General features: G+C 38.5%; 2 protein-coding genes, 1 long non-coding RNA gene and 2 pseudogenes across 4 annotated transcripts; 4 read left to right on the top strand and 1 right to left on the bottom strand.

The window, feature by feature from the left end:
- Nucleotides 1–1,004: 1,004 nt before the first annotated feature.
- Nucleotides 1,005–3,520, top strand: LOC137709997 (CASP-like protein ARALYDRAFT_485429). The gene is made up of 3 exons (XM_068448966.2): nucleotides 1,005–1,418; nucleotides 2,572–2,704; nucleotides 2,796–3,520. Exons 1-3 carry the CDS (start codon nucleotides 1,288–1,290, stop codon nucleotides 2,988–2,990), a joined length of 459 nt encoding a protein of 152 aa, XP_068305067.2. The 5' UTR covers nucleotides 1,005–1,287; the 3' UTR covers nucleotides 2,991–3,520.
- Nucleotides 3,521–3,753: 233 nt separating this feature from the next.
- On the top strand, nucleotides 3,754–10,703 carry LOC137713164 (pentatricopeptide repeat-containing protein At2g22410, mitochondrial pseudogene; annotated as a pseudogene).
- Nucleotides 4,702–9,024, bottom strand: LOC148690766 (uncharacterized; annotated as a pseudogene).
- Nucleotides 10,704–15,580: 4,877 nt separating the features above from the next.
- On the top strand, nucleotides 15,581–20,409 carry LOC137713174 (uncharacterized). Of its 2 annotated transcripts, XR_015957301.1 has the most exons (6): nucleotides 15,581–15,647; nucleotides 15,948–16,499; nucleotides 16,605–16,698; nucleotides 16,779–16,877; nucleotides 17,028–17,142; nucleotides 20,156–20,409. It is a non-coding gene; the product is annotated as an uncharacterized LOC137713174 (long non-coding RNA). The 2 variants fall into 2 exon arrangements; XR_011065277.2 differs by having other exon boundaries at nucleotides 15,587–16,499.
- A 3,677-nt stretch (nucleotides 20,410–24,086) lies between these two features.
- On the top strand, nucleotides 24,087–24,882 carry LOC137717974 (uncharacterized). The gene has a single exon (XM_068457503.2). The coding sequence runs from the start codon at nucleotides 24,200–24,202 to the stop codon at nucleotides 24,683–24,685; it is 486 nt and encodes a 161-aa protein (XP_068313604.2). The 5' UTR covers nucleotides 24,087–24,199; the 3' UTR covers nucleotides 24,686–24,882.
- Nucleotides 24,883–26,224: the final 1,342 nt, after the last annotated feature.

The raw sequence follows: 26,224 nt of genomic DNA on the forward strand, positions 1-26,224 counted from the left end.
GTACTTAAGGGTCCGTTTAATATCTTACTTGAGAATTGAACTCAAAATTTTTACTTTTTCTAAAAACTCACGTTTTTATTTAAAAATTTTAAATCCAAACCTTATTTGGTATGCAATTTCTGCGTCTCAAACTAATCAAAATTTCTACCATGCTCTTTCAAAAAAGAAACAAATTTGAACACCCAGGCCCAACATTGATGAACTTATTGTTATCATCTCTCTCACTCCAACCTTTGTGCATATATGAAATTTTGATCTAAAAGCTGGGTTATTTCGTACTGAAATTGATTGAATGAGAAGAAAAAAGTGGGACTTGCTGCTTTCGAGCGAAAGCTTCCAAGTGAGTTCGGAAAGTGGTAAGATGCTCCTTCATGAGATCAGTTCTGATCTTGGCAACATTCTCGGCCAACGGATGACATTGGTCCTGCAAATAAAGGATGGCTTTGGGTTGGATTCCAAGACTTGGTAGTCAAAATCAACGATAGAGATTCTCAGTGTAGGTTCCGAGGTTCGATGTGGCTGCGCCACTGGTGGTTGGTATGGGGTATCCAATTGAGACGAGAGATCAGAGATAGGATCTAAGAGGCAAGAGGGAAGAGAGGGGATTGGGAGAGAGACGTGAGAGAAGATCCAAAAAGTCTAAAAACACACTTTTTGTGTTTTCAACAAAAAGGCTTTGTTTTGAAAAAATTTTGAGTTGTGGTTTTGAGAATTGGATTCAAATCAAAAACCAAACAAGAACTTTAAATTTGTGACTCAAAACTTGTTTTTGAGTTAAAAAATTAGATCCAAATCAAATACCAAACAGACTCTAAAATTCCTCACCTTTTAGTATCATTTTAAATTGGTCACAACTTTTTTAAACATCCAAAACATTTAGACAATTTGTTAAAAATGTCACATCCGTTAAGTGTGGCATAAAATGTTTGGCATTTTGTTACCACCACACATCGCTACCTAACATTAAACCATTTATGCCCTCATGAAGGAGGAGATGCCAAAGCCAAAGCCAAAAACCCACCAAAATTTGCGTACCCTTTACGTCCCTTTCACTTTTCTTTTCTTTTGTCCCCAAACACTCCTTTTCCTTCACAATTCACCACAACGATTCACATTCCCATTACCATTCTTCCCACCACAGCAAGTCCTCCTCCCCATATTTCCCCACAATTATTTAGTAACTCCATTTTTCTCACAATTACTTGGTCATGTGGCTGAGAAGAATTGTTCTTGAATTTCGTTTGCCATGAGGAGTTCTTGCTGCTGCTGCTGCATGCAATTGCAAGCATGGATGAACTGCCGGGGTCGTTGGGAACCAGTGCCAGCTTGGCTCTGCGATTCGGGCAGACCATCTTCTCCACTGCCTCTCTTCTCTTCATGTGCTTGGACGTCGAGTTCTACAGCTACACCGCTTTCTGGTACTTTTGTGATTTCGACTTGTTCTTCAATACCCATGTCTCTGTTTTTGAATTTGATGGCAATTCTGTTTTGATTTCTTGAGCTGGATATTGCCTTATGGTTTTCTCAAGAACTGGAAACTGTATTTGTGTAAAGATCGTATAGAGATTGTACTGGTTTAAATTTAACTATATTTTATACATGCAAAATATTATATGCTTGGACTTGATGGAAGATTTTTAGTATATGCTTTTTGTTTCTAAGTTTCTCCTAATTGACCAAGTAAATATTTGAACTTTTTGGTTAGAAGGAACTGTTCAAGACTCTGTAATTCACTATCGAATTTCGGGTATCTTGACGAAGAACTATGTCAATGGGAAGGTTTACTTTGTATGTTTGAATCAAAGCCAGGGATTGTGATAGTTTTAGTTTTAGGCAGCTTTGAAGTCTAATTCGAACATCGTAGAGCATCAACAAACCGCTTGATAGAATTAACCGGTTTTATGGCCTGTATGATATGAATCTGAATTGCAAAAAAACAAAAAAATCTCTGGAATAGGGAATTGGAAGCCAAATCTTTCAGCCTCCAAACATTACAGTGTAAACATTAGAGCTCTGAAAAAGGAGTACCAGTTGCCATATTGGAAATCATGCTGTTTCAGCTGCTCTTGGTTGAATTTTGCACGTCTGTTCTTGTCAATGTTTCTGTAGTCATTGACTTAGTCTTTGAGAACTTATGTTCTAATGATATGTCCAAAGAAGTCTAGCCCTGTTCACCTGTATGTGCTGCTTGCCTTTCTCTAAATGTACTTCTAATGTATAGCCTCGCCCTGAACTTGTCCTTAATGGCGTGTGTTCTCAAACCTATTAACTATTGCCTTCCCTGAAAGAGTCTTCTGGGGTAGGGGTATATATTTTAGTAATTAAGAACTTTTCAACTTACAAAACCTAACAAATTCAAGTCACTTCGCCAACAATGTTTGTTTTTTTCATGTGCTAACCTGTAAACTGAATGGATTATATGGTGCTATCTGAATCGTCTGTTAGCCGTTGTCAGATTTGTTTTGTCTCGGTTTTTTCTAGTGTGCAACAATGAAGGAGACGAATGTAATTCGCCAGAAACTCTTCTAGTAACAGTAGTAACTCTTACCATTGCTTGTGTTGGTGCTGCAGCTATTTGGTGACGGTAATGGGTTTGGTAGTTCCGTGGAGCATGACTCTGGTGATCGTTGATGCCTACTCTGTCTTCGTTAGATGTTTGCATCGTCAACCAAGAATAATTACAGTAATTATTTTAGGAGACTTGGTATGTGTTTTTGTCTATAAACTTATTTATCTCATTAACAAGTTCTTCCTTTTCCCAACTTAAAGACTATATTATGTTCTTTTCATCACAGGCATTGTCGTATCTCTCACTCGCTGCGGCTTGCACGACAGCTAGTACCACAAATCTCCTACTGTATCTCGACGGATCCTACTGCCCCGCCAAGTTATGTACAAGATATCAGTTATCTGCTGCAATGGCTTTCCTTTCTTGGTTTCTTTCACTAGGTTCCTCTCTGTTCAATCTCTGGCTTCTTCCTTCTTTGTAAAGGTCCTGCTGGTTGTTGTCATATACAAAAATTGAGCTCCACCGAGATTAGAACAATCGCGTCCATATACAGAAATTTTTGGGAGATATAGATAGGGTCGTTCTGAGACGAAGCTTAAAGAAATGTATACCTACAAAGTTATTCTGTTGAATTGTATTTATGAAGAAAAACATTTGTGTTGATGTTGTTGATTTCTGATGTGAATTTGGCTGGTCGTCCCCTTCATCATAAGAGAAGCAAGGTCTACAGAAGGTTAGGAAGTAGTACATCCGGTTTACTAGGTTCTACCGCTGCGAGGCCCAATCATATTCAAAAGAAGAGTTCGATCCTAGCTTAGAAGGAACGCTAGCTATATGCTAAACACATGCAAGTCAAATGTTGTTTTCGGGGCTTGGTCCTTAACTCTTAAGAAATGCAAGTGACACCTTCTGTAACCATATTTGCATGAAGTTGTACATTTAGTCATTTTGTTTAGCTAAACATACACAGGCTTTATAAATGACATGATTGTGAACTACTGTTTCGTTATATCCGACACGTTAGACTGTCATTTTGAACCATACATTCAAATAAGAATCCACATTATCAAGGATTCATATTCACTAGGGATATATTATTTAATTCATGTGAGTTTCGAGACCTTCCGTACAAGTGAAGGACTAGTTGTCGTTGCAACATGATATTTTCAACTGAACAAAAAATACTTGGTATTTATAATTCATAAAACTGTTACATTTACCCCCAAACCAAAAGCCCAACGGCCATGTTAATCACAGCCAAAAATCCGACCGTTGCTTCCCCCCTCTTTCACTCTCTGCAAACCACTCTCCCTCCAAATCCCACCAATTTCACCCACAAATTCAAGACCTCCACACACCAAACCCTGCGTCATCTCCTAGAGCAATGCCCCTCCATGAGAGAACTCAAACAGCTCCACGCCCAAATCATCCTCCACAGCCTCACAAACGAAAACGTCACCGTCAGGGAAACTCATATCCTTCTGCTCCGTCTCTTATTCCGGAAATCTCCTTTACGCCCAGCTCGTGTTCCACAAAATTCCTAAACTAAATAAGTTTATGTACAATAGTCTGATAAGGGGTTACTCAAATGGTGATAACCCATTTAAGGCTTTTTCACTCCACTGCCAAATGGTTGGTTCAGGACTCTCGCCGAACGAGTTCACGCTACCCCTTGTGCTCATCGTTTGCGCGGGGCAGTCTGCATATTGGGAAGCCGTGGTTGTCCACAGTCAGGGTATTAAGCTAGGAACTGGGTCTCAAGTTTGCGTGCAAAATGCCCTCATTAATGTCTACAGATTTTGTGGGTTGTTCAGTGATAGCACCAAACCCTAGCAAGGCTCAAACCTTGACCTGCTTGCAAGATCAGAAATGGCGGTGGAAGATGAAGAGAACAATTAACAGAATTGGTTTTGTAAAATTGTATTTGATTGCCACTTCAGAAAGAAACATATGGCTATATAGTAGCCCAATACAACATGAAACCTATCAAATTGTAAACAAACTCCCTTAAAAACTACAAATAGGAAAATAACCCCCAAATCTATCTCACTTATTACATTTTGGTCCCTTCTTAGTACTTGTGATCGAAGTAATCACTTGATCATAACAATGCCTTCCCCTTTAGAGCAACCTTGTCCTCAAGGTTATACTACAAAACCTGGAAATCGTTTCTGGAACTCATCAAAATCTTCCTAAGTGGCGTCTACAGCTTCCTTGCCCTTCCATTGCACTAAAAGTTGAACTCCAGCCACATTCCCTTTTTTATACATCCTTCTAGACATAATTGTTGCAGGTATGTCCTGAACCAAGCCATCCTCAGACACCAAACGAAGTTCAACCTGGGGAGTCACATTGTTCCCGATCTGTTTTTTGAGACAGTTAACATGAAACACAGGATGGACTTTGGACCTCTCAGGAAGTTGCAACTTGTATGCCACAACACCAATCTTCTCAAGAACTGCATAAGGACCATAGAACCGCGGTTGTAACTTGTGATAACTATGGTTCACTAATGAGTGTAATTGATAGGGCACCAACTTCAAATAAACCATATCTCCGACATTAAAGTGTCTCTCAGTCCTCTTCTTATCTGCTTGCACTTTCATGGGATTTTGAGCTAGCTACAAATTATTCTTTAACACAGACAACAACCCATCTCTTTCAATCATGCATTGTTCCACAGAAGCTACTTTAGTGGAACCAACCTCATGTGGAACAATGTAAGGTGGGGGAAAACCATATACCACTTCAAAGGGAGTATACTTTGAAGAAGTATGGTATGCAGTGTTAAAGCACCATTCTGCCCATGGCAACCATTGAACCCACTTCCTCGGCTGTCCTCCAACAAAACACTTTAAGTAGGTCTCCAAACATCGATTCATAACCTTAGTTTGTCCATCAGTTTGAGGATGATATCCCGAACTCATGCAGAGTTTGGAACCTTGGAGTCTAAAGAGTTCTCTCCAAAATGCACTTACAAACACTGGATCTCTATCACTCACAATGGAATTAGGCATGCCATGCAATCGGAAAACATGTTCTATGAATAGTTGAGCAACTATAGAAGCATTGTAGGGGTGAGCAAGTGCAATAAAATGGCTGTACTTTGAAAGCCTGTGCACAATCACCATGATAACTGATCTTCCCTTACAATTGGGCAATCCTACTATAAAATCCATGCTAATATTAGACCAAACCCTCTATGGCAAAGGTAAGGGTTGAAGCAATCCAGGTGGTGCAATGGTTTCAAACTTATTCTGTTGACATATGGCACATTCAGCAATGAACTTCCTTATATCCCCTTTCATTCCTTGCCAATAAAATCCCTTCTTAGTTCTTTGATAAGTTTTAGCTAAAGCAAGGTTGGTGGTGCCCTTAAGTTTGTACTCAGTCACCTTCCTAATTTTTTTCCATGATCCAAGCATCACTCTCATTATACCTTCTCAAGTCATCCATCCATCCAAAATATGGATAAGATATGGCAGCTAATTCCATAGTGTTACCTGCAACAATTTCATGATGAGCTGGAATTCGAGGGAGTGAATCTGCCACAGTGTTTTCCTTCCCAGTTCTATACTGAATTTCATAATCAAATCCAAGAAGTTTAGCCACCCGTTTTTGTTGGAACTGAGTGTTGGTTCTCTGCCCTAAGAAATACTTCAAACTGCTATAGTCAGTCTTTATAACAAAGTGCCTTCCTTGCAAATAATTCTGCCATTTCCGTATCGCATGAACTATAGCAATAAGCTCCCTCTCATAAGTAGATAATGCCTGGTTTTTAGGCCCAAGTGCTTGACTGAAAAATGCAATTGGCCGGTGATTTTGTTGCAAAACAGCACCTATACCATTTCCAGAAGCATCACACTCTACTACAAAGGTTTGAGAAAAATCTGGAAGTGCTACAACCTGTGGTGAGGACATTATGCTCTTGAGTTGTCTAAAAGCTTCACTAGCTGAATCATTCCAAGCAAATCCCTCTTTTTTTGTCAAATTGTACAAAGGTTGACATACTTTCCCATAACCGGGAATAAATTTTCGATAATACCCAGTAAGCCCCAAAAATCCTCTTAACTCCTTTACATTTATGGGTTGAGGCCACTTCTGAATTGCTTTGAGCTTGGATGGATCTCCAGCCACCCCATCCTTAGACACTATATGTCCCAGATACTCAACACTACTTTGACCAAAAGAACACTTAGACTTTTTGAGATATAGCTGATTTTTGTGAAGCACAGTGAGTACTTCCTTCAAATGAACCAAGTGGTGCTGCCAAAAGGTGCTATAGATTAGTATATCATCAAAGAAAACAAGCACAAACTTCCTGAGGAATGGTTTAAACAGATCATTCATCAAATTTTGGAATGTTGCAGGTGCATTAGTGAGCCCAAAAGGCATCACCAAAAACTCATAGTGACCTTCATGGGTTCTAAATGTTGTCTTGCCCACATCCTCAGGTTTCATTAGAATTTGATGATATCCAGATCTCAAGTCGAGCTTAGAAAAATATTTTGAGCCATGCAATTCATCCAACAAGTCATCAATGAGGGGAATATGATACTTGTCTTTAATTGTAAGTGCATTCAATTCCCTATAGTCAATGCACATTCTCTATGTGCCCTCTTTCTTCTTGACTAAAAGTACGGGAAATGAAAAGGGACTATGGCTAGCCTTTATAAATCCTGCATCCAAAGCTCCTGCACAGCCTTCTTAATTTCCCTTTTTTGAAGAGGTCCATAGTGATAAGGCCTCAAGTTTGGAGGTTTAGCACCAGGAACTAAGGCAATAGAATGATCAAGTGAACTGGATCGTGGCAATTTAGTAGGTATCTCAAAAATGTCTTCAAATTCTCCCAACAATTCTTGTAATTCCTGCAGCTGTTGAGAATTGAGATTACTAGCTTCTAACTGATTAATTTCCAGAGAATAAAGACATAAACCAAGATTAGAACTGTTAAGTTCCTTATCGACGTGATGCAAGGGTAATTCCTGAATGAATGGAACTGTTGGAGGACTATGAAACAACTTAAACTTCTGAGCACCCTTAGAGAATTCCATAGTTAAGAGTTGGAAGTCCCACAGAACTGGACTCACAGAAGAAAGCCATTGTACACCTAGCACTGCATCACATCCTCCCAATGGCAAAGTATAAAGGTCCACCGAACACATGTAACCACCCAACGACAGTGGCATATCCCTATAACACCCTGAACTTTTCACTTTACCCCCATCTGCAATCATAACTTCAAAAGGCCTTGTAGTTTGAGCTGGATATCCCCACTGCTTCAAAAGCTTGGAATCCACAAAATTGTGAGTACTCCCTGAATCTAAAAGGATCTTGACAGAATGTCCTTGCAACAGACCCTCTACCTTCATTGTTTGCAGTGTTTGGCTAGCAGTGGTACCATAAAAAACACATTCACTAAGTGCCATATGATACAATTCTGAAGTCTCCAACTGCTCCTCAGTAATACACTCATCAACACCATCCAGTAGATCTAACATAAGAAGTTGTTTTAACCCACATTTATGACCCTTTGTCCACTTATCTGAACAAAACCAACACTCGCCTCTCTCCCTCTTCCTTTGAACTTCTTCAAGGGACAGTCGCTTGACTGGCAGATTACCAGGTCGTGGGGTCACGGGAGGAGGAGCAGTGGTAGGTACAAACGTGTTTTTCAACACAGTAGAGGATTTAGTCGGACTACTCTTAAACTCAGTAAATTTCGCATCTAGTTGGACGACAATTGCAATCGCATTATGTACAGTAGCAGGTTTAAACAATTTAACATCAAACTTCAGCTCTTTTTTTAAACCGCCGAGGAAACAACTCTTAAGCAACACATGACTAATATCGGAAGTACGAGTAGCCAAATGCCTAAATTTAGAGATGTAATCCTTCAAAGTACCTGTATAGCGTAGCTTAAAAAGTGTTTCCGCTGTGTCCTCAAATTCGAGTGGTCCAAACTCCAAGCACAAGGCGCGAGTGAACTCCTCCCAGGTTGGTGTAGTGCGCAAACAATCTCGCCACTTAATCCACTGCAACACTTCCCTATCGAAATGAAAGGAAGCAGTAAGCATGCAAGAATCAGGCGGAGTGTTGTAGTAGGAAAAGAACTGCTCGGCTTTGTAGATCCAAGCAAGCGGATCATCGCCATCAACAAATCGAGGAAACTCAACTTGCTGGATCCATGGCGGTCGCGGTGTATGATCACTGCCAAAACGGTTCGGACTCGGAGAGTGGAGATCAGGTGTAGATACACGAGGATCGGAACAGTCAGGAACCACATGCACAAGAAGACCACTACTGCACGGACGAAAGTGCAGCTCACGACGGAATTGCTCGAAGTAGAGTTGCAATTTAGTGTCGAGAGTAGCAGCCACCGCATTGTCAATTAAAGAAGGCAGAGAAACCATGGAAGCATCGACGGAAGCTTTGAGCGAAGCCATGGAATTCTCGAGCTCAGCAACGCGGCCGTCCATCACAGAGATACGATTGGTGGTAGTAGCACATGGCATGCGCGGAAGGGAACCAGGACCAGAGGCTGATAGCAATGATAGCACCAAACCCTAGCAAGGCTCAAACCTTGACCTGCTTGCAAGATCAGAAATGGTGGTGGAAGATGAAGAGAACAATTAACAGAATTGGTTTTGTAAAATTGTATTTGATTGCCACTTCAGAAAGAAACATATGGTTATATAGTAGACCAATACAACATGAAACCTATCAAATTGTAAACAAACTCCCTTAAAAACTACAAATAGGAAAATAACCCCTAAATCTATCTCACTTATTACATTTTAGTCCATTCTCAGTACTTGTGATCGAAGTAATCACTTGATCATAACATTCAATTGCGCTCGGAATGTGTTTGATGATATGTCTGAGAGGAGTCTGGTTTTGTGGAATTCGATGATTAGTGGATATGCTAGAACGGGTTCATGGGAGGAAGCTTTTTTATTGTTTACGGAGATGAGAGATTTGGGGGTTGAGCTTGATAAGTTCACCTTGGTTACTTTACTCTCTGTTTGTTCACAAGCTTGAGATTTAGAACTGGGAAGATATGCCAATTTTTTATTGAGGTTAATGGGATTGAAGTTGATCAAATTATGAGAAATGCTCTTTTGGATATGTATGCCAAGTGTGGGCAGTTGCACTTGGCACGAACGATTTTTTATCAAATGACTCCCAAAAATGTGGTTTCCTGGATGTCAATGGTTAAAGCATATGCTAAACACGGGCTCATTGAATTTTCTAAGGAGTTTTTCAACCAGATGCCACAGAAAAATGTAGTTTCTTGGAATTCTATGATTTCAAATTATGTCCGAGAAGGCCAGTGCAGGGTGGCTTTGGATCTTTTCCAGAAAATGCTTAATTCCAGTGTGGTGCCCGATGAGGCTACCTTGGTCCGTCCTTTCAGCCTGCAGTCAAATTCGTAATTTGGTTATTGGAAGGAAAACCCATAATTACATTTGCATCTGCAATATTGCAGCCAGTGTAACTCTTTATAATTCCTTGATAGACATGTATGCAAAATGCCGTGCTGTTGGAATTGCCTTGTATATTCTTTTTCAGATACCAGAAAAGAATGTCGTATCATGGAACATCATTATTCAGGCCCTTGCATTGCACGGTCATGGATTAGAACCAATCGTGATATTCAAACATATGCAAGCAGGTGGAATCTGGCCGGATGAGACCTTCATCGCACTGCTTTCTGCTTGTAGTCAAAGTGGTCTTCTTGACTTAGGGAGATGTTATTTTGAAAAAAATGAAGTCTATTTACAGAATATCACCTGAAATTGAGCACTATGCTTGCATGGTTGATCTGCTGGGGTGAGTAAGACTTTTAGAAGAAGCAATGAGGCTGGTAAAAGGAATGTCTATGAAGCCTGATGTTGTCACTTGGGGTGCTTTGCTTGGTGCTTGTAGGATCCATGGAAATGTGGATTTGGGAAAGCTAATTCTGAAGCAGCTGTTGGAGTTGGAACCGCATGGTTCTGGGCTTTATGTACTTCTAGCAAACATATTTGGTGAAGTGCACAGATGGAAAGATGTTAAGATCATCGGGAAACTAATAAAAACAATGAGCTCGATCGAAATTGATGGCCGTGTTTATGAATTTATGGTTGACAACAAGAGATGTAAAACTTCAAGCAGTATATACTCCATTCTGGATCAATTACTGATCATCTGAGTGTTAAACGAAGTCAACCTGCAGTTTCATCTACCATGCTTTGAGGAGTCAACTCCGAGATTTGAGGAATTTGTTTAGTTTGAAAGTGTTATCTGATTACCAGTCCTTGTTTGTAGGATATAATTTTCGATATATGTAAACTGTAGCTTTTCTGTTTTGTATTTTGAATTTCAAATCTCCTTGTAATTAGGGTTTTCAAACCCTCTGATGTAATCGTGAACAGCTTATAAATACAAAGCATCCCATAGTTGAATGGGTATGTAAACAAGTGAAAAAAACCTGTGTTCTTAAGTTTTATATGGTCTCTAGACCCTTTTTTATCTAACGACAAAGATCCTAACCTGTTATTCTTTCCATCATCGCTTCTATGGCTGAAAACAATGTCCTTGTTATCAACCCCAACCCCCAAACCACCACATTCCAACCCTTTTCCATTGTCGTAAATATCAAACTAGATAGAATCAACTACCCACTGTGGTTGGCTCAAATTCTCCCTATTCTGAAAAGCCGGGACTTGATGGGGTATGTTGATGGCACCTTGGTGTGTCCCCTAAAGCATGTTGTTGGTTTGACAACCGTGAATCCTGCGTACACAACGTGGGTGCAACATGATCAAATGATTCTCAGCTAGATTAATAGATCTCTGACTGCATCTGTCTTATCTGTGGTGGCAAACAAAAGGACTGCTCGAGCTACTTGGGAAGCTTTGGAGCAAAGGTATGCATCCACATCCCAAAATCGTATTTTGTTTCTCAGAAATGAATTGTTGCAGACCAAAAAAGGTGATCTATCTGTAGCGAATTACCTTGATCGCATGAATGCGATTGCTGACAACCTTGCTCTTGCTGGGCAACCTGTGAATGATGACAAACTGGTCCAAATTGTGTTGAATAATCTTGGACCAGCATACGAGATGATTGTAAGCGCTGTACAAGCTCGTGACAACCCTATCACTTACCCTGCTCTTGAATCATTGCTGCTGACAACAGAAAGTAGACTGGCGGAACACAATGTCCCGTTGGTTGAAGAAGCCACTGTTAATGCCTTCGTGGCTTCTCGAGGACGTGGGGGTGGTCGCCCTCGTGGTGGTGGACGCAGGAACTATTCAAACCGTGGTGGTGCTCAACGAGGTCCCAATCCTCGCCATAACAATGCTTCGCAGAATAACCAAGGTACTGGCAAAAGGTTTGTTTCCTGTGGTGATAAAATTGTTTGTCAAATATGTGGCAAACTAGGTCATCATGCATTGGACTGCTACCAACGCATGAACACTGCCTTTGAAGGACGAATCCCGGCCAAACGACTCTCGGCAATGACTTCTTCCCCTATTACTCTTAACAAATAGAAGAATGGTTCTTGGCTCCTCGACACAGGAGCCAATGCACACATTACTCCTGATATTCAGAATCTGGCCAGTCCCAAAGAGTATCACGGTAATGAAGGAGTATGATGTGTAGGTAATAACACGGGTATCTCAATTGCACATTATGGTTCAAGTCAACTTAATACTATATCTTGCTCATTTGTTTTATGTGACATCCTTCATTGCCCAACTGCCTCCACTGATATCCTTTCTGCTCATTAGTTTACCCTAGATAATGATTGTTACTTACTCATATTTCCCCATTTTTTCCTTGTTAAGGACCTCAAGACACGAAAGACGCTTTTCCGAGGGAGATGTGAGAATGGGTTGTACCCATTTCCAAATGGCAGTGGTTGTCTCAAGCATTCTGTTACTGCATGTGTGGGAGTTCAAGTGTCGGTTCAAAGGTGGCGTGCACGTCTTGGCCATTCTGCGAAACTAATAATAAAATTTTTAATTTCAAATAAATTGTTACCAATTCATGGTACCTCTGATGTACGCTTTTGTGAGTCATGTCCTTTAGGTAAAAGTACTAAATTACCTTTCCAATTGTCCGAGTCTAGGTCTCAATTCCCTTTGCAACTTGTCCATTCAGATGTGTGGTGTTCTCCAATTCGTTCTAATGAAGGTTTTCGTTATTATTTGTTGTTTATGGATGATTATTCGCGATATTCATGGATTTTTCCAATGAAACAAAAATCTGAAGTTTTTGCGATATTTGTGAAATTTAAAGCCAAAGTTGAAAATATGTTTAGTCAATCCATAAAAACTCTTTAATGTGATGAAGGTGGTGAATATAAGAATCATTCTTTCCAAAGGTTTCTTGATGTTCATGGTATTTCACAACGTTTTTCTTGCCCTAAACATCCTGAACAAAATGGTTTAGCTGAACGAAAACATCGATATATTGTCGAAACTGCAATGGTTATGCTTGCTCAGTCTTTCATGTCAACTACTTTTTGGTTTGATGCATGCTCAACTGCCACATATCTAATAAACCGATTACCTACTCGTGTATTATCTAATACATCTCCATTTGAGAAATTATTTCAAAGAAAAACCAAATTATGAGCTATTGAAGGTGTTTGGTTACCGTTGTTTTCCTTGGTTAACACCATACACACAAAATAAATTACAACCAAAATCAAAGTCATGTGTTTTTCTTGGATATTCATTAAACCATCAAGGATACAGATGCTTGGACATGTCCACAAGATGAGTTTATTTGTCTTGCCATGTTCTATTCGACGAGGACTCCTTCTCTTTTAAGGGACTCACAACTCCTTCTGAAAGTGTCGACGTACAAGGTAACAATTTTTTACCTCATTTATTATTTAACTTCTTGTTACCCACTACCTCTCCAAAGAGTCTTACATCCACTAATATTGATCCACCCCAACAAATCCCTTCTGCCCCTAGTCTTGCAGCAGCCATAGAATCCTATCCTGATGTAACTTCTCCTCAAAATACACCATCCATTGCTGAAACCGTATCCCAGTTCAATTGACCTTTAGAACCTAACCTGCCTATAGGACCCTCACTACCATCACATGAGCAAGTTTTAATAAATGAGAATCCTGTGCAAGCAACTGTGCCTAGTGATACTGGGCATTCTATGACTACACGCTCTAAATTAGGGGTTCTAAAACCAAATCCAAAATATGCTATGCATGTTGCAGTTGATAACTTTCTTGTTGAGCCTATATGTTTCAGTCAAGCAGTCAAACATCAGGTGTGGAGGGAAGCTATGAAGTAGGAGTTTAATGCCCTACAAAGGTGTGGAACCTGGAGTTTAGTTCCGTACAATTCTAAAATGAATATGCTACCAAACAAATGGGTTTTCAAAATTAAACGTTGAGCCGATGGCACTATTGAGCATCATAAAGCTCGATTTGTGGCGAATGGATTTCATCAGAAAGCTGGTGTGGATTACACTAAGACTTTCGGTCCTGTGGTAAAGCATAGCACCATTCGACTTGTTTTAAGACTTGTTGTGTCAAAGAAGTGGCATGTACGCCAACTTGACGTGCAGAATGCGTTTCTGCATGGATACTTGAATGAACATGTTTACATAAGACAACCATCGGGGTTCATTGACAAACAGTTTCCTCATCATGTCTGTAAGCTGCAACGATCTCTTTACGGTCTCAAACAAGCACCTAGGGCTTGGTTTCAAAGGTTCTCTAATTTCTTGTTTCAACTGGGGTTCGAGGAATCTACATGTAACTACAGTCTTTTTGTGTTTAACAAACGGGGTGTATATATTATTTTGTTAATTTATGTCGACGATATTCTTATCACAGGGAACAGTCCACGACAGATGGCTCATTTGATTCAGAAACTTGGTAGTTTGTTTTTAATGAAAGATTTAGGACCGCTGAGTTATTTCTTAGGCATTGAAGTAAAGTATAATGGTGATGCCATGCATCTTTGTCAGTCTAAATATGCAATGGACCTCCTCACTCGAACAAAATTCACAGATGCCAAACCTATTTCTACTCATGTGTCGTCTGGTCAGAAACTAAGTGCTTATATTGGCGATCCGTATCGCAGTGTTGTGGGGGCACTCCAGTACCTCACAATCACACGACCTGATCTGTCCTACGCTGTGAATCAAGTGTGCTAGTTTATGCATTCTCCGAAAAATACCCATTGGATGGCAGTCAAGAGAATTCTTCGGTATTTGAAGGCTACTTATAATCATGGCTTACTGTACAAACCAGGAACTGCTACGTTGACAGCTTATTCAGATGCAGATTACGCTGGCAACCCTGATACTCGTCATTCTACGGGTGGTTTCTGTGTTTATTTGGGTTCTAACCTTGTATCCTGGAGTTCAAAGAAGTAGAAAATAGTTTCACGATCGAGTGCAGAAGCGGAGTATAGGCAGTTAGCTTATACTGCTGCAGAGTTATCCTGGTTACGGTCTCTATATAAAGATCTCCATTTACATTTGGTTCCACCAACCATTTGGTGTGACAATATTTCATCGATTGCCCTGGCGTCCAATCCAGTCTTCCACTCGCGCACTAAGCATCTGGAGGTCGACTACCATTATGTTCGTGAGAAGGTTGTCTGTAAGCAGCTATTGGTAAGTTATGTGTGTTCCCAAGACCAGCTTGCTAACATTTTTACTAAAGGACTGTCTTCTTCAAGATTTAAGTTTCTTATCTCCAAGCTTCCAGTTGTTCCCCCACCTATTCGCTTGCGGGGGGCTGTTAAACGAAGTCAACCTGCAGTTTCATCTACCATGCTTTGAGGAGTCAACTCCAAGATTTGAGGAGTTTGTTTAGTTTGAAAGTGTTATCTGATTACCAGTCCTTGTTTGTAGGATATAGTTTTCGATATATGTAAACTGTAGCTTTTCTATTTTGTATTTTGAATTTCAAATCTCCTTGTAATTAGGATTTTCAAACCCTCTGATGTAATCGTGAACAGCTTATAAATACAAAGCATCCCATAGTTGAATGGGTATGTCAAAAAGTGAAAAAAAACCTGTGTTCTTAAGTTTATACTGAGGTCTATTTGGTATGCTCCAAATGCATTTTTGGGTATAGAAGAATTGTCGTGCTGCTGTACCAGTAAGTTAGAATGCTTTAAAACCCTGATAATTGTTCACACTTTTTATTGCCTTTACATGTAATGACTTGCAAGGAGGCACTGATTGCCCGTTCTTTTCATACCAAACCCCGTTCGAGGGAAAATCAAATTAATTTCTGAAAAAAGATAACCACTTTTTTTTGGAGTTCAAGAAGATTATTTCGTTGAAATGTGAAGTCATTAACCACTCTAGAGTCCAGACCGACATGAAAATTGTAGGTCTTATTTTTTGGTTACTGACTATCGAAATTCGCAGCATTTTAAAACTTTGGCTTTCTCAGCTTCTCCAAACTTGAGTAGATTAATCCTAACAGAGAATACAGTACTGCCTTTACGCAATCCATTATGAAATTCCAACAAGAAGCGGGCAAGTGCCATGGATATAGCAATCGGAGGAACAGGCATATAAGATGCTGTGAGTATCTGCCAACAGGAAAAGGCAAATCTAATTCATCCCATGCCGCATGATGAACAGCTCTTGTGGGGTTCATTGGACCTCCGGGAGAAGTGAAGCTATATAGACAAGCCTTTAACCTTGTGCTTGTGGCCATTCTCAGCTCCTTGGGGTTCTTAAGTTTAGTAGGATATACAACATATGATTATGTAACAAGTAGAAATGTGTTCTACAAACAGGTTTCTTCCATTCAGGGGTGTTGATTAAGTGTACAAATTGGAGCTTGAGCACCCGAACTGCTACTGCTTTCTTGTTCGAGGGCATGTCAACCATGCAGAAAGAACCTAATACCAACTGATACATCATGGTCCTTGCCAATGAAGTTAGATGGCGAGTTCAAAATATGTGAAAGGCGCATTGTGATGCACACAACATACAGGTCAGGAAGTTCTCTAGTTAAGTTTTTAACCAGCTATAGCCACTTCCCTTTCTGTACTTTTTTTTTTCTTGAGAATAATAATCTGTTCTATTCTCATGTGTTCAGAGATTCACGTCAAACTGCAGCTGATAGTAATATAATATATATACGGATAGGAACAACTAAAACTTCTATACAAGTTTGATTGAATTGATGCAAAGTAAGTATACTATGAAGTATTAACAAGAACATTATGCTATTGTATATTCAGATTTACTAAGAGAGATTTTTGGATTGTAGGGCATTATCCAATCCTTTTGCTGCAGTTCAACACAAAAAATAAAACCCAAGATCACAATCTTGCAAGGAAAGAAGAAGGAAAGCCACATCCAATCCAAGGTATCTCATTTCTGCTATATTTTTAGTGATCTCAATCATCTTGTCGAATTCATAGGACGAGTAGGGGACAAAAATTCTTTGTATTTGTTGAAAATCTGTTCAATTATTTACTATTTAGTACCGCATTCTTTGTATTCTTTGATAATGCAGATTTCAGAACCAATTTGACCAAAGCTCAAGTCTTTCCAAATCTTAAGGGGCTAACGAGAGGTGGGCCCCAAACAGCCATGCATGGATAAGGTGCTCTGGATCAAGAACTTTCATGGTAATAACGTTGCACTACCTTTAAAAATAATGTTAAAGCGATATGTTGTCCAACCTTTAAAAGTTTATTTCAAATCTTCCAACTAGGGTTTAAGTATTAGTTAGATCGGATTCTTTCCAGGGTTTTGTCTGAATTCATAATACACACATAATTGAGTAGGATTTGCTTTTATCCGGTTGGTGGGGTTCATTGTTTGTGTTGCCAACATGTCTGCTTCAAAATTCAATTGATTTACCAAACAAAAGAAAGAAAAATGTCCAACCAAAATTAAGGGGGATGTATTCAATTGACATTTTGAGGGATTTTAATTCTTTTAATGAATTCAAGGGTATTCAATCAGGATTTTAAGTGATTCTCTGAAATTCAATGTGTATTCAATTAGGATTTTGAGATAGTTTATTAAAATTCTTAGAAATCCGGGTGTATTCAATTAGAATTTTAAAGAAGTTTATAACATTCCAGGTGTATTCAATTAGAATTTGAATTTAAAGAATTTGGAAAAGTTGAGGAATTAGAGGGAAATGGAAAAGTTTTGTAGTGTATTTTAAGCATCCACAAATCTCACATCTCCCTATGAGATTTTGAGGGAATTGAATCAAATTTTTACATGAAATCTCTACAAATCAGTTAAACTCTATAAAAATCCGTGGATTTATAAATCCATTAAAATCTCTCAATTTCCAATTGAATACACCTTCTAAAAGAATGCAAGTCCCATAATTCATACAGAAATAGTTTCTTATGAGAAAGTTGATATTGAATCCGAATATATTCTTTTTATATATAAATAGTCCAGACATGGAACGAAGAGTGAATATAATCTTTTTTTTCTTTTCATATACACCAACTATGAAACACATAATAAAAAGGGGAGGAGCAGGAATGTGTCGACGCCAGTGTAGCACGTCCTCTCTTCAACAAAAAACGTATGTCTTACGCAATGAATACAGCCCCTTGCTTGTTATGCATGGGCTCATGAAGACCAAAAGTCCAGCCAGATTTGTGAGGGAGAGGGAGAGGGTGGTGAGAAAGGAACAGAAATGGTCATTTTTCAAAATAATAAGAGCTTTGTGCTGCAAAAATGATTAAAAGCACAATGTTTGCATGATTAAAAGCACAAAAGGCATCGGGTGTTAGACATTTTTTTTTTGGTAAAAAAGCGCATGATTGAAGCACTTATTTTTTTTTTTGGAGGGATACATGCATGACTGTTTTGGAGATTTTGGTGGGGGAATTGGAGAGTTTAAGAACACAAAGAAGCTTCAAGGAAAGAAGGGTTAGGGAATTGATGTGGGGACATTAATAATTGAACCCATAAAGTAAGGTTCATAATTATAATTATTATAATCAAAACCAGAACAATTAGTTAGTAATCATTCTGACAAAGTATGGGGTTTAGCGGTTTAGGGTGTATTAACTATTAAATTTAATTAAGCATGCAAGGGAAACCCGTTATTGGTGTGGAAACTAGACTTGTGGTCAGGAGGAGGCTGAAATGTCTCTGTGAGTCTTCCTGGCCCTCGAAAATGATGGATAACCGTGACTTATCATTAGTTGTCTCCCTTTAAAAAAAAATAAAATTTAAGCATACAAGAGGGGGGGGGGGGCAATTAGCCAGCTCTTTGTTCTAAAATGTAAGACATATTAACATATGTAAAAAACAATTAAGAAAGAACAATCACATTCCACGAACTCCATTGTCTGCGTGGTATTGTCGGGAGTTACAACCCTTTGCAGACAGGTTTATACTAAATATATTATTTCAATTATTTGTTACTCTTTGATCTCTCTCTCTCTCTCTCTCTCTCTCTCTCTCTCTCTCTCTCTCTCATCCCAAGAGAACATGAGCATGCATGGCAAATTGGAAAAAATCCAGCTTGGATTTCCTGTTTAGTTTTCTGTTGTTTAAGATTGTGTTGAAATTAAGTGTGATTTGGATGTGTTTTATGTAGGATTACTGTGACATGAATAATTTGTAATATTAGTAATTAAGAAACTCAACCTTCTCCTCCAAGTTCCAACCACTTCCACTTCAAGTTTTACCCTCTAAAAATCCAGATTGTGAAAAAATTTATAATTACACCTTTAGTCAAAGTATTGATGTAACAATGTCTTTGAAATTCAATGCCAATGGATTTATATAACATGCTTCATTGATGCAAGATTTGACATGTTATGTTGTTAAATTATGTATGTAAATCTGAATTTTTTGCTTCCATGCACACCATTTAATTAACTTCTAACTTACGAACAATTTAGTTTCACATGTGATGAATGATAATGTTATATTGTCGTAGTATTTGACATATTATGGTACATTACACTAATGAATCTAGATTGTTTATATGGATATAGGCATTAAATTAAAAGTCCACTCGATCAATATTTAGGTTCAATGCGAGGGATGAGAAGAGATATTATAGTTGAATTTAACATGTTGTTAAATTGTCTAACTTTAATATGATGAATAGTATAGATTCATAATCCCACAACATAAACGATAAGCTAGGACAACGACAATAATAGTATATGACAACATTGTAATTATCAACATTAATAAATATAGAACAACGCTTGGCTACTCAAGGATGAGTAGGAGCTCCTACTCAAAATTCTTCGTATTCGAATTACAAAGTTTTGTGCTTATGATCTAAATGTTCATATTATGAATCATTTTGTAAAGATCATCTTTTGCAAAATTAAAACTAAGGTCATTTAGTCAATCTAATGTAGCAAATACATAGACGGTCTATAATTCTTTTACCAATTCCGTTCATCTATTTTTTGTACAATTTGATGATTAAACGAACCTAGTTTTAATTGATTTTTTGTAGAGGCGATTTTTACAGAGTGATTTATAACATGAACGGTTCCGATTATAAACACAAAGTTCTGTAAATCGACATTGGACAATTTTGAGTAAAAACTCCTACTCATCCTTTAAGTAGCCAAATATAGTTCTTGAATATATACAAGAGTTGTGGTTAAAAGAGAGGAGGTTTGTGTATTGCAGGATGATAAGAGTGGCCGGGGAAGTAGAAGCGCAGAAGCAGTAAAGGGCGGCGGACTTTGGAAGCTTATTGAATAAGTTAAAAGAGGGGAGGGTTGCATTGCACCGTTATACATGCATGGGAGCATGCAGATTGCAGGCACAGTCGGGGAGCAAACCAGCACACCCAGATCACCTTACGCCACCCCTTGTCGCACACTTGATTCAATAACTTGCAATAATATCTATATTATTTACACTAAAAAAATCGATATTGGGTTAAGTTACACAATAAGACTTGCTATAATACGCTATAAAGAAGTCAAATTTAAGAAATTTATAGGTGAAGAGAAATAAACACATTTAGAAGTACTTTTAAAATAAGTTAAACGGCTTTAGATCATCAAAACTGATTCACTTTTTTTTAACCAAAAAAGTTAGAAGTGCTTTTGTCTTCAAAGTACTTTTCTAGTGAACACTTTTATTTTTACTAAAAACTTCAATGTGCTTCTAGTAGAAGTTTCATTGAATGTGAATTGTCTTTTAAAATGAAAATTCCAAATGAATTCCGCTAGACTGTGACATTAAATGATAATTTAAAATACTATTGGAACCAAATGAATAAAGTGTTTAAATTTATTATTTTTAGCTAACTTGTTGCAGTTTTCAAGGTTATTCTTTTCCACGTGCCTTGCCTCATGCTTTGCAGCGATGCACCACCTCCTCCCTCACCACGCACGTTTCCATTTTTCTTATTCATTCGTTCCAACTTTATATATATTTTTTTGTCTTTTATTTTTTTATTTTTTGATGTAGTGGAATTTATTCTGTGCCCTTGGAGTTGGGCCAAAATATCAATAACGTGCCTGCAAAGTGCAAAGTGCAAAGTGCAAAAGCAAGCGTTGCAAATTCATGAGCCACTCAATCTCCAATTATTCACTCCCTCCGTTGTTGTCTCTGTTAAAATACCCCATTCCCATCGAAGAATACAATTCACCTGCAATCTGCATGCAGTCCTTGTCTGGGGAGTGGAGAGGAGATGATGAATGACATGTGAATTATTGGAGTTTTAGCAATGTGAATTGTATGTCACAATTTCGATTTGCCATTGGGGTTCGCAATTTGAATCAAAATTTTGGACCTTTCTTACTTTTGGTCTTATGTACAATGTTGCCAGGATTAATCGAGGATTTACTGTTGGATAATCATTTAGTTTTCAATTTCAAACAAAATTCATTTGGTGACTTTAAGTTTTCAAAAAGATTATCTTACACTGGTTGAAAAAATTCTAACTGTTTTCGATTTTCAATTTTGTGTAAATTTTAGATTACTAAACAAAGCGTAATCGTGATTATATCTAAAACTGGTAACAAAGTGTAACTTTATCATACGACAGTGTAGATAAATCTCTCCCCTTCTTGAGGCCCTTGGTTGTTCTTTAACCCCACTTAAAAATGCTCGACCACTCTAAAGTTAAATTATAAAATCTTTAAAATAGAGGTAAGATTACCTAGACTGTCTTTGAAAATTTTCACATTATGGTGAAAGGACGTGAGACCTACTTACTTTTTTTTATTTCTTATATGTTAGTAAACGCAGAATTTGGAAAAATAAGCCTAGTAAGGTACAAGCCACTCGTATACTTATATCTCCACAAAATATCTGCACGGTTTTTCATCTTTCCTCTGTTATTTGCAGGACTAACTTTGTGAGGTGCCTTTTGTGACTTTATCTTCCATTTGAAAAAAATACTCAAAAGTTCATTTCACCTAGTGGAATCCAAAGGTTACAAAAAGTAGAATTAGGAAACTAGCACAGTAGCATATGGCCATATACCTCTAATCTACAGAAGTGTTATTAGCACTTCAAAAATCTCATTCTACACTCCTCATAAGTGTATTTTTCTTCCCAAATATAGAAAATTTGGAGTGTAGAATGAGATTTTTGGAGTGCCAATAACAATTCCCATAATCTAACATAACATCTAAGGATCCCCAAAAGTTTTAGCTTAAGTGACCAAAACCTTCAAGGCTAAGGAAGGTTAAAATTCCACTTCTAAGTTTCTAACATCTTTTGTGAGTCCAAATTTTTTGAGGATTTGCTTTTAAACATTCTTTTTTTGGTATGCCTTCCAGTGGTCTTTACATTTCTGTTTTCTAGTTTTAATTTTAGAATAATACTTGCATTCCTTCTTGAAGGATGAATTCATTCCCCATTTGTAAATAATGTGTCTTTACCGTAGAAGCTTTTATAATTAGAATTGTTCAATATCTTAATCCTTATTTGAAGATTATCCTTACAAAAATCATTCAAAATGGAGATCGTTTAGTCCATTAAATGTATCAAGTAAATGGATGGTTCGCCATTAATTTATCACTTGGTACCTACACTGTTGGTTTATTTGATACAATTTGAATGACTAAACGATATCCGATTTAAATGAATTTTTGTAGGAATGATCTTCAAATGAAAGGTAAGACACTGCATAGCTTGGATATTAAACTTCTAAAGTGAAGATAATTATTTGCAAATGGAGAAATGAGCTCATTATCAAAGGAAGAATGCAAGTATTATCCTTACTTTCATAGAAAATAGAATCGATGATTACAATACTTTTAAATTTTATGCTTTAAAAAGAAAATTTCTCTCGCTTCCATGGTTAAGTCTATCCCTCCCCATTAATGCAGATTATTTGTTTAAAAAAAAAAAGAATTATTGGAATTTTGAGAGTAAATACTATAATGAGTTGCAAAACAAAGAATTTATTTACAAAACAAATAAATAAATTTCCCACAAAATACAAGAGGAAAAGTGGGAAATATAATTGGAACCATACTAATAAGTACCCAAAAGAAAAAAGTTGGTATATAATGGTAGTACCATCATGGTCATGGTTAGGTGGGTCTCCCATTATCCATGAAATGCCTTGCCAAGTTTAGCGAACGATTCTTCCCCGTTTTACAAGCATCCTTTGACATCACTCCCTACTTATAGAAACTGCACTATTATGCATTCAACCCTGTGAAACAGTGTGTAGTGGGCACTAAATTGATATGTGCATGCAACCATTCACTCCCAATACCAACCAACCTAAGTGGTCCAATACTACACAAAAATAGTATGAAATAAGCAGTAAATTCAAATGTTCTTGAATTCAAATCTTTACATACGTATAAGTATCTAAATTTACTTAAAGATTGTTTGCCATATGGACACAATCTGAAGTATTAGATAGCAAAACATATCTTTTGTTGGTATGAGCATGAAAACTCCGACTATATGTTTATAGGTCGCAAGTGTTTACGGAAACAAAGCTAAAACCAGACTGAAGTGGTCTTGCATCCTCATGCCTCCCCACCCCCTACATTTTCCAACCCGCTCTAACAAGCGGGTATAAAACATAAAAAACATTCAAAATTAAGTTAATCTCGGCCTCTCTTGTTAAGACGACTTCAATCTTGAATATTTGTATGATAGAATTTTCAATCACCCGTTATCACATGTGTTGAATTCGCTTGATACGTTTGGTTCAGGAAGATTGTACGTATCAGACTTTTCGTGGATTTTGAGATCTCCATCCTAAACCCAAAAGCAATCCCATTAATCTCATGACTCCCTCCCATCCTTTTCCACTGCAAAGATGCACATACCAATTAGCATAGTCGCTGCTACGGTGCTACCGTACTAGTGCCACCACAGGCTACAACCCTAGTCCCTAACCTCGTAATTTTATGCAACCAGGAGGGCGACTTATGTAAAGGACCCTAATTCAGAACTCGTAAAATATCGATTACAGCCTGGCTTTGGCCAAAAAGCCCTGCCCACTGATCATAAAACATTGCTTAACTAAACGACAAGTCCTACGTGGCATCATGCTTCAAATTACGAGCCCCCACCCCCCATTTCTCTGTGTATATATATATTCACTCTCTCCTCCCAACACCATCCGTGCTTCTCCCTCCTTCCTGCAAACTCTCTCTCTCTCTCTCTCTCGCTTTCTCTCTACTTTCTGTCTCTAAGACACATCTCAAATCCTCCGCCATTTACAACGATCCGATTTCGATCCAAATGGGTATTTGTAGCTCGTCCGGGTCGACCCAAGTGGCCACCGCCAAGCTGATTTTACAGGACGGAAAATTGCAAGAATACCCGTATCCGGTAAAGGTCTCCTACGTGCTCCAAAAGAACCCCACCTGCTTCATTTGCAACTCCGACGATATGGACTTCGACGACGTCCTTCAGGCCGTCAGCGGTACCGAGGTGCTGCAGCCGGGCCAGCTGTACTTTGCCTTGCCGCTCAGCTGGCTCAAGCACCCGCTACAGGCGGAGGAGATGGCCGCATTGGCCGTTAAAGCCAGCTCCGCGCTTATGAAGAGTGGCGGCGAGAAATGTGGGTGCCGCCGGAATTCGGTGTCGCCGCTGATATTTTCCGGCGAGGACGTGAAGGATAGTCGGAGAGTGGTGGCAGCTGGTGCCGGTGGGGGGTCGAGGAGGGGGAGGGGAAATGGGGGTAAAGGGCGGTATGCGGCAGACTTGAGTGCGATTCCGGAGTAGGGTAGTTTGGGAAATAAGATGGAGTAATTGTGTAAATACATTGTAATGATCTGGATGTGATTAGTGGGTCGGTAGATTTACTTGATTTTGTTTTGGAGTTTAATTTGTTTGTCCCCTAACCATTTTGGGGTCGTGTTACAATTTTACCCTGGATGGTTTTGAGAAAGTGAAAAACAAAAACAAAAGAAGTCACCACACAGATGAGTATTTTTGTGTCCAAGATTTAAATTTGACAGAGCAGATACAGTGATGCATTTACTAAATTTTGGAAATCTTATCTTTAGCTTGCGTCTCTTAGAACTCAATTTTAATCTCATTTTGACTTTTGAAATTCAAAAGTCGATACTTCAATTTTTCACAATTTGCTCCGCTTTAACTTGTTTTCATTAAATTCATCGAACATCCATTAAATTTGTTAATGTGGCTCATATAATGATATATGTAAGGACTAGGATCATCTCAGGACAATGCACTCCGTATCTTAGAAATCTAGTAATTTCAGCCATTAGGAATAGATCTTGCTGTCAAGAATAAATGCTATGTCTATCAATTCACTCTTTTACAAATAAAATTTTTATTGCTTGCATTGCTTTTAAGCAAGAAGGGAAAAGAAAAAACAAGATGGAAATGGATTTGAGAAAATTTTCAAGGAAAATTTTCAAGGACAACTGTTAACGCTCAAAACTGGTGAGGTCAATAAAGACTAAGATAGTTGCGTGTCGGCCCCTGGTGGGCTTCGATTTTTGCAAACAAAAGGAAATGGACACCATAATTTAAGTGCTTCACTCCTCAAAATTGGACTACACTTACTAAGTCTCTTGAATAGATAGATTACAAGGTTACAAATAGGGCTTGTCTTAATATTGTATAATATCTCTCTCAATTCGTTTGACCATTTCTAAGGAGTACTTGTCTTCTTTTTTATAGGTTCTATGAATCTTCAGCCTCTGGGCTCAAATCTATCACTTCCTTTGCATTTAGTGCACTGAGTGCACATATTTGACCTACTAGTTGTCCCTCCACTTTTTGGGTGACATGTGGCAATGAGGTGACATTTGTGTAGGTTAAACCCATACTCGAGCACATTATATGTCAGTCATTACGTCCCTTCGTACACCTTCGTTCCCTTGAGTAGCCACTACGTGGCTTGGAATTGATGCATGAGTAAGCATGCCCTTATGTCCTTACCCCGTGCCACAAAGTTGTCAGTGCACCAACTTGCCCCTAAGTGGTAAAAAAATACTTTATGGGGAAGCGCTCGGTTTACTTGCTGATGGGACATCTAGAGGCTATGGGCTCTTAAAGTGCTTGACTTCATCCTTCAAAGTTCATTAGGCCTTAACCCTTCTTTGGGCCAGTATTCCTTTCAGCCTGCATTCCTTTGGGCTTGTGTTCCTTTGCGTTTGTCGGGGTCAGAAAAGAACTTGTGTTAACAATTCTCCCAACTCCTTTACTAAGGGTTCTTTCTCAAGAATGGAGTTACAAGGGTCGGTCGGGACCTAGGGGTGACACTTCGGTGTTATTTAATATATGTAGAAT

Source organism: Pyrus communis, chromosome 15 (genome assembly GCF_041283825.1).
Source record: "Pyrus communis isolate YQ-2024b chromosome 15, ASM4128382v1, whole genome shotgun sequence".
Classification (NCBI taxonomy): domain Eukaryota; kingdom Viridiplantae; phylum Streptophyta; class Magnoliopsida; order Rosales; family Rosaceae; genus Pyrus; species Pyrus communis.

What these genes read in the sequence shown, in the direction of transcription:
- LOC137709997 (XM_068448966.2), top strand. Translation starts at nt 1,288, where the DNA reads ATGGATGAACTGCCGGGGTCGTTGGGAACCAGTGCCAGCTTGGCTCTG. An exon ending in TACAGCTACACCGCTTTCTG is followed by an intron (nt 1,419 to 2,571) that starts GTACTTTTGTGA and finishes TTGGTGCTGCAG; the next exon opens with CTATTTGGTGACGGTAATGG. An exon ending in TAATTATTTTAGGAGACTTG is followed by an intron (nt 2,705 to 2,795) that starts GTATGTGTTTTT and finishes TTTTCATCACAG; the next exon opens with GCATTGTCGTATCTCTCACT.
- LOC137717974 (XM_068457503.2), top strand. Translation starts at nt 24,200, where the DNA reads ATGGGTATTTGTAGCTCGTCCGGGTCGACCCAAGTGGCCACCGCCAAG.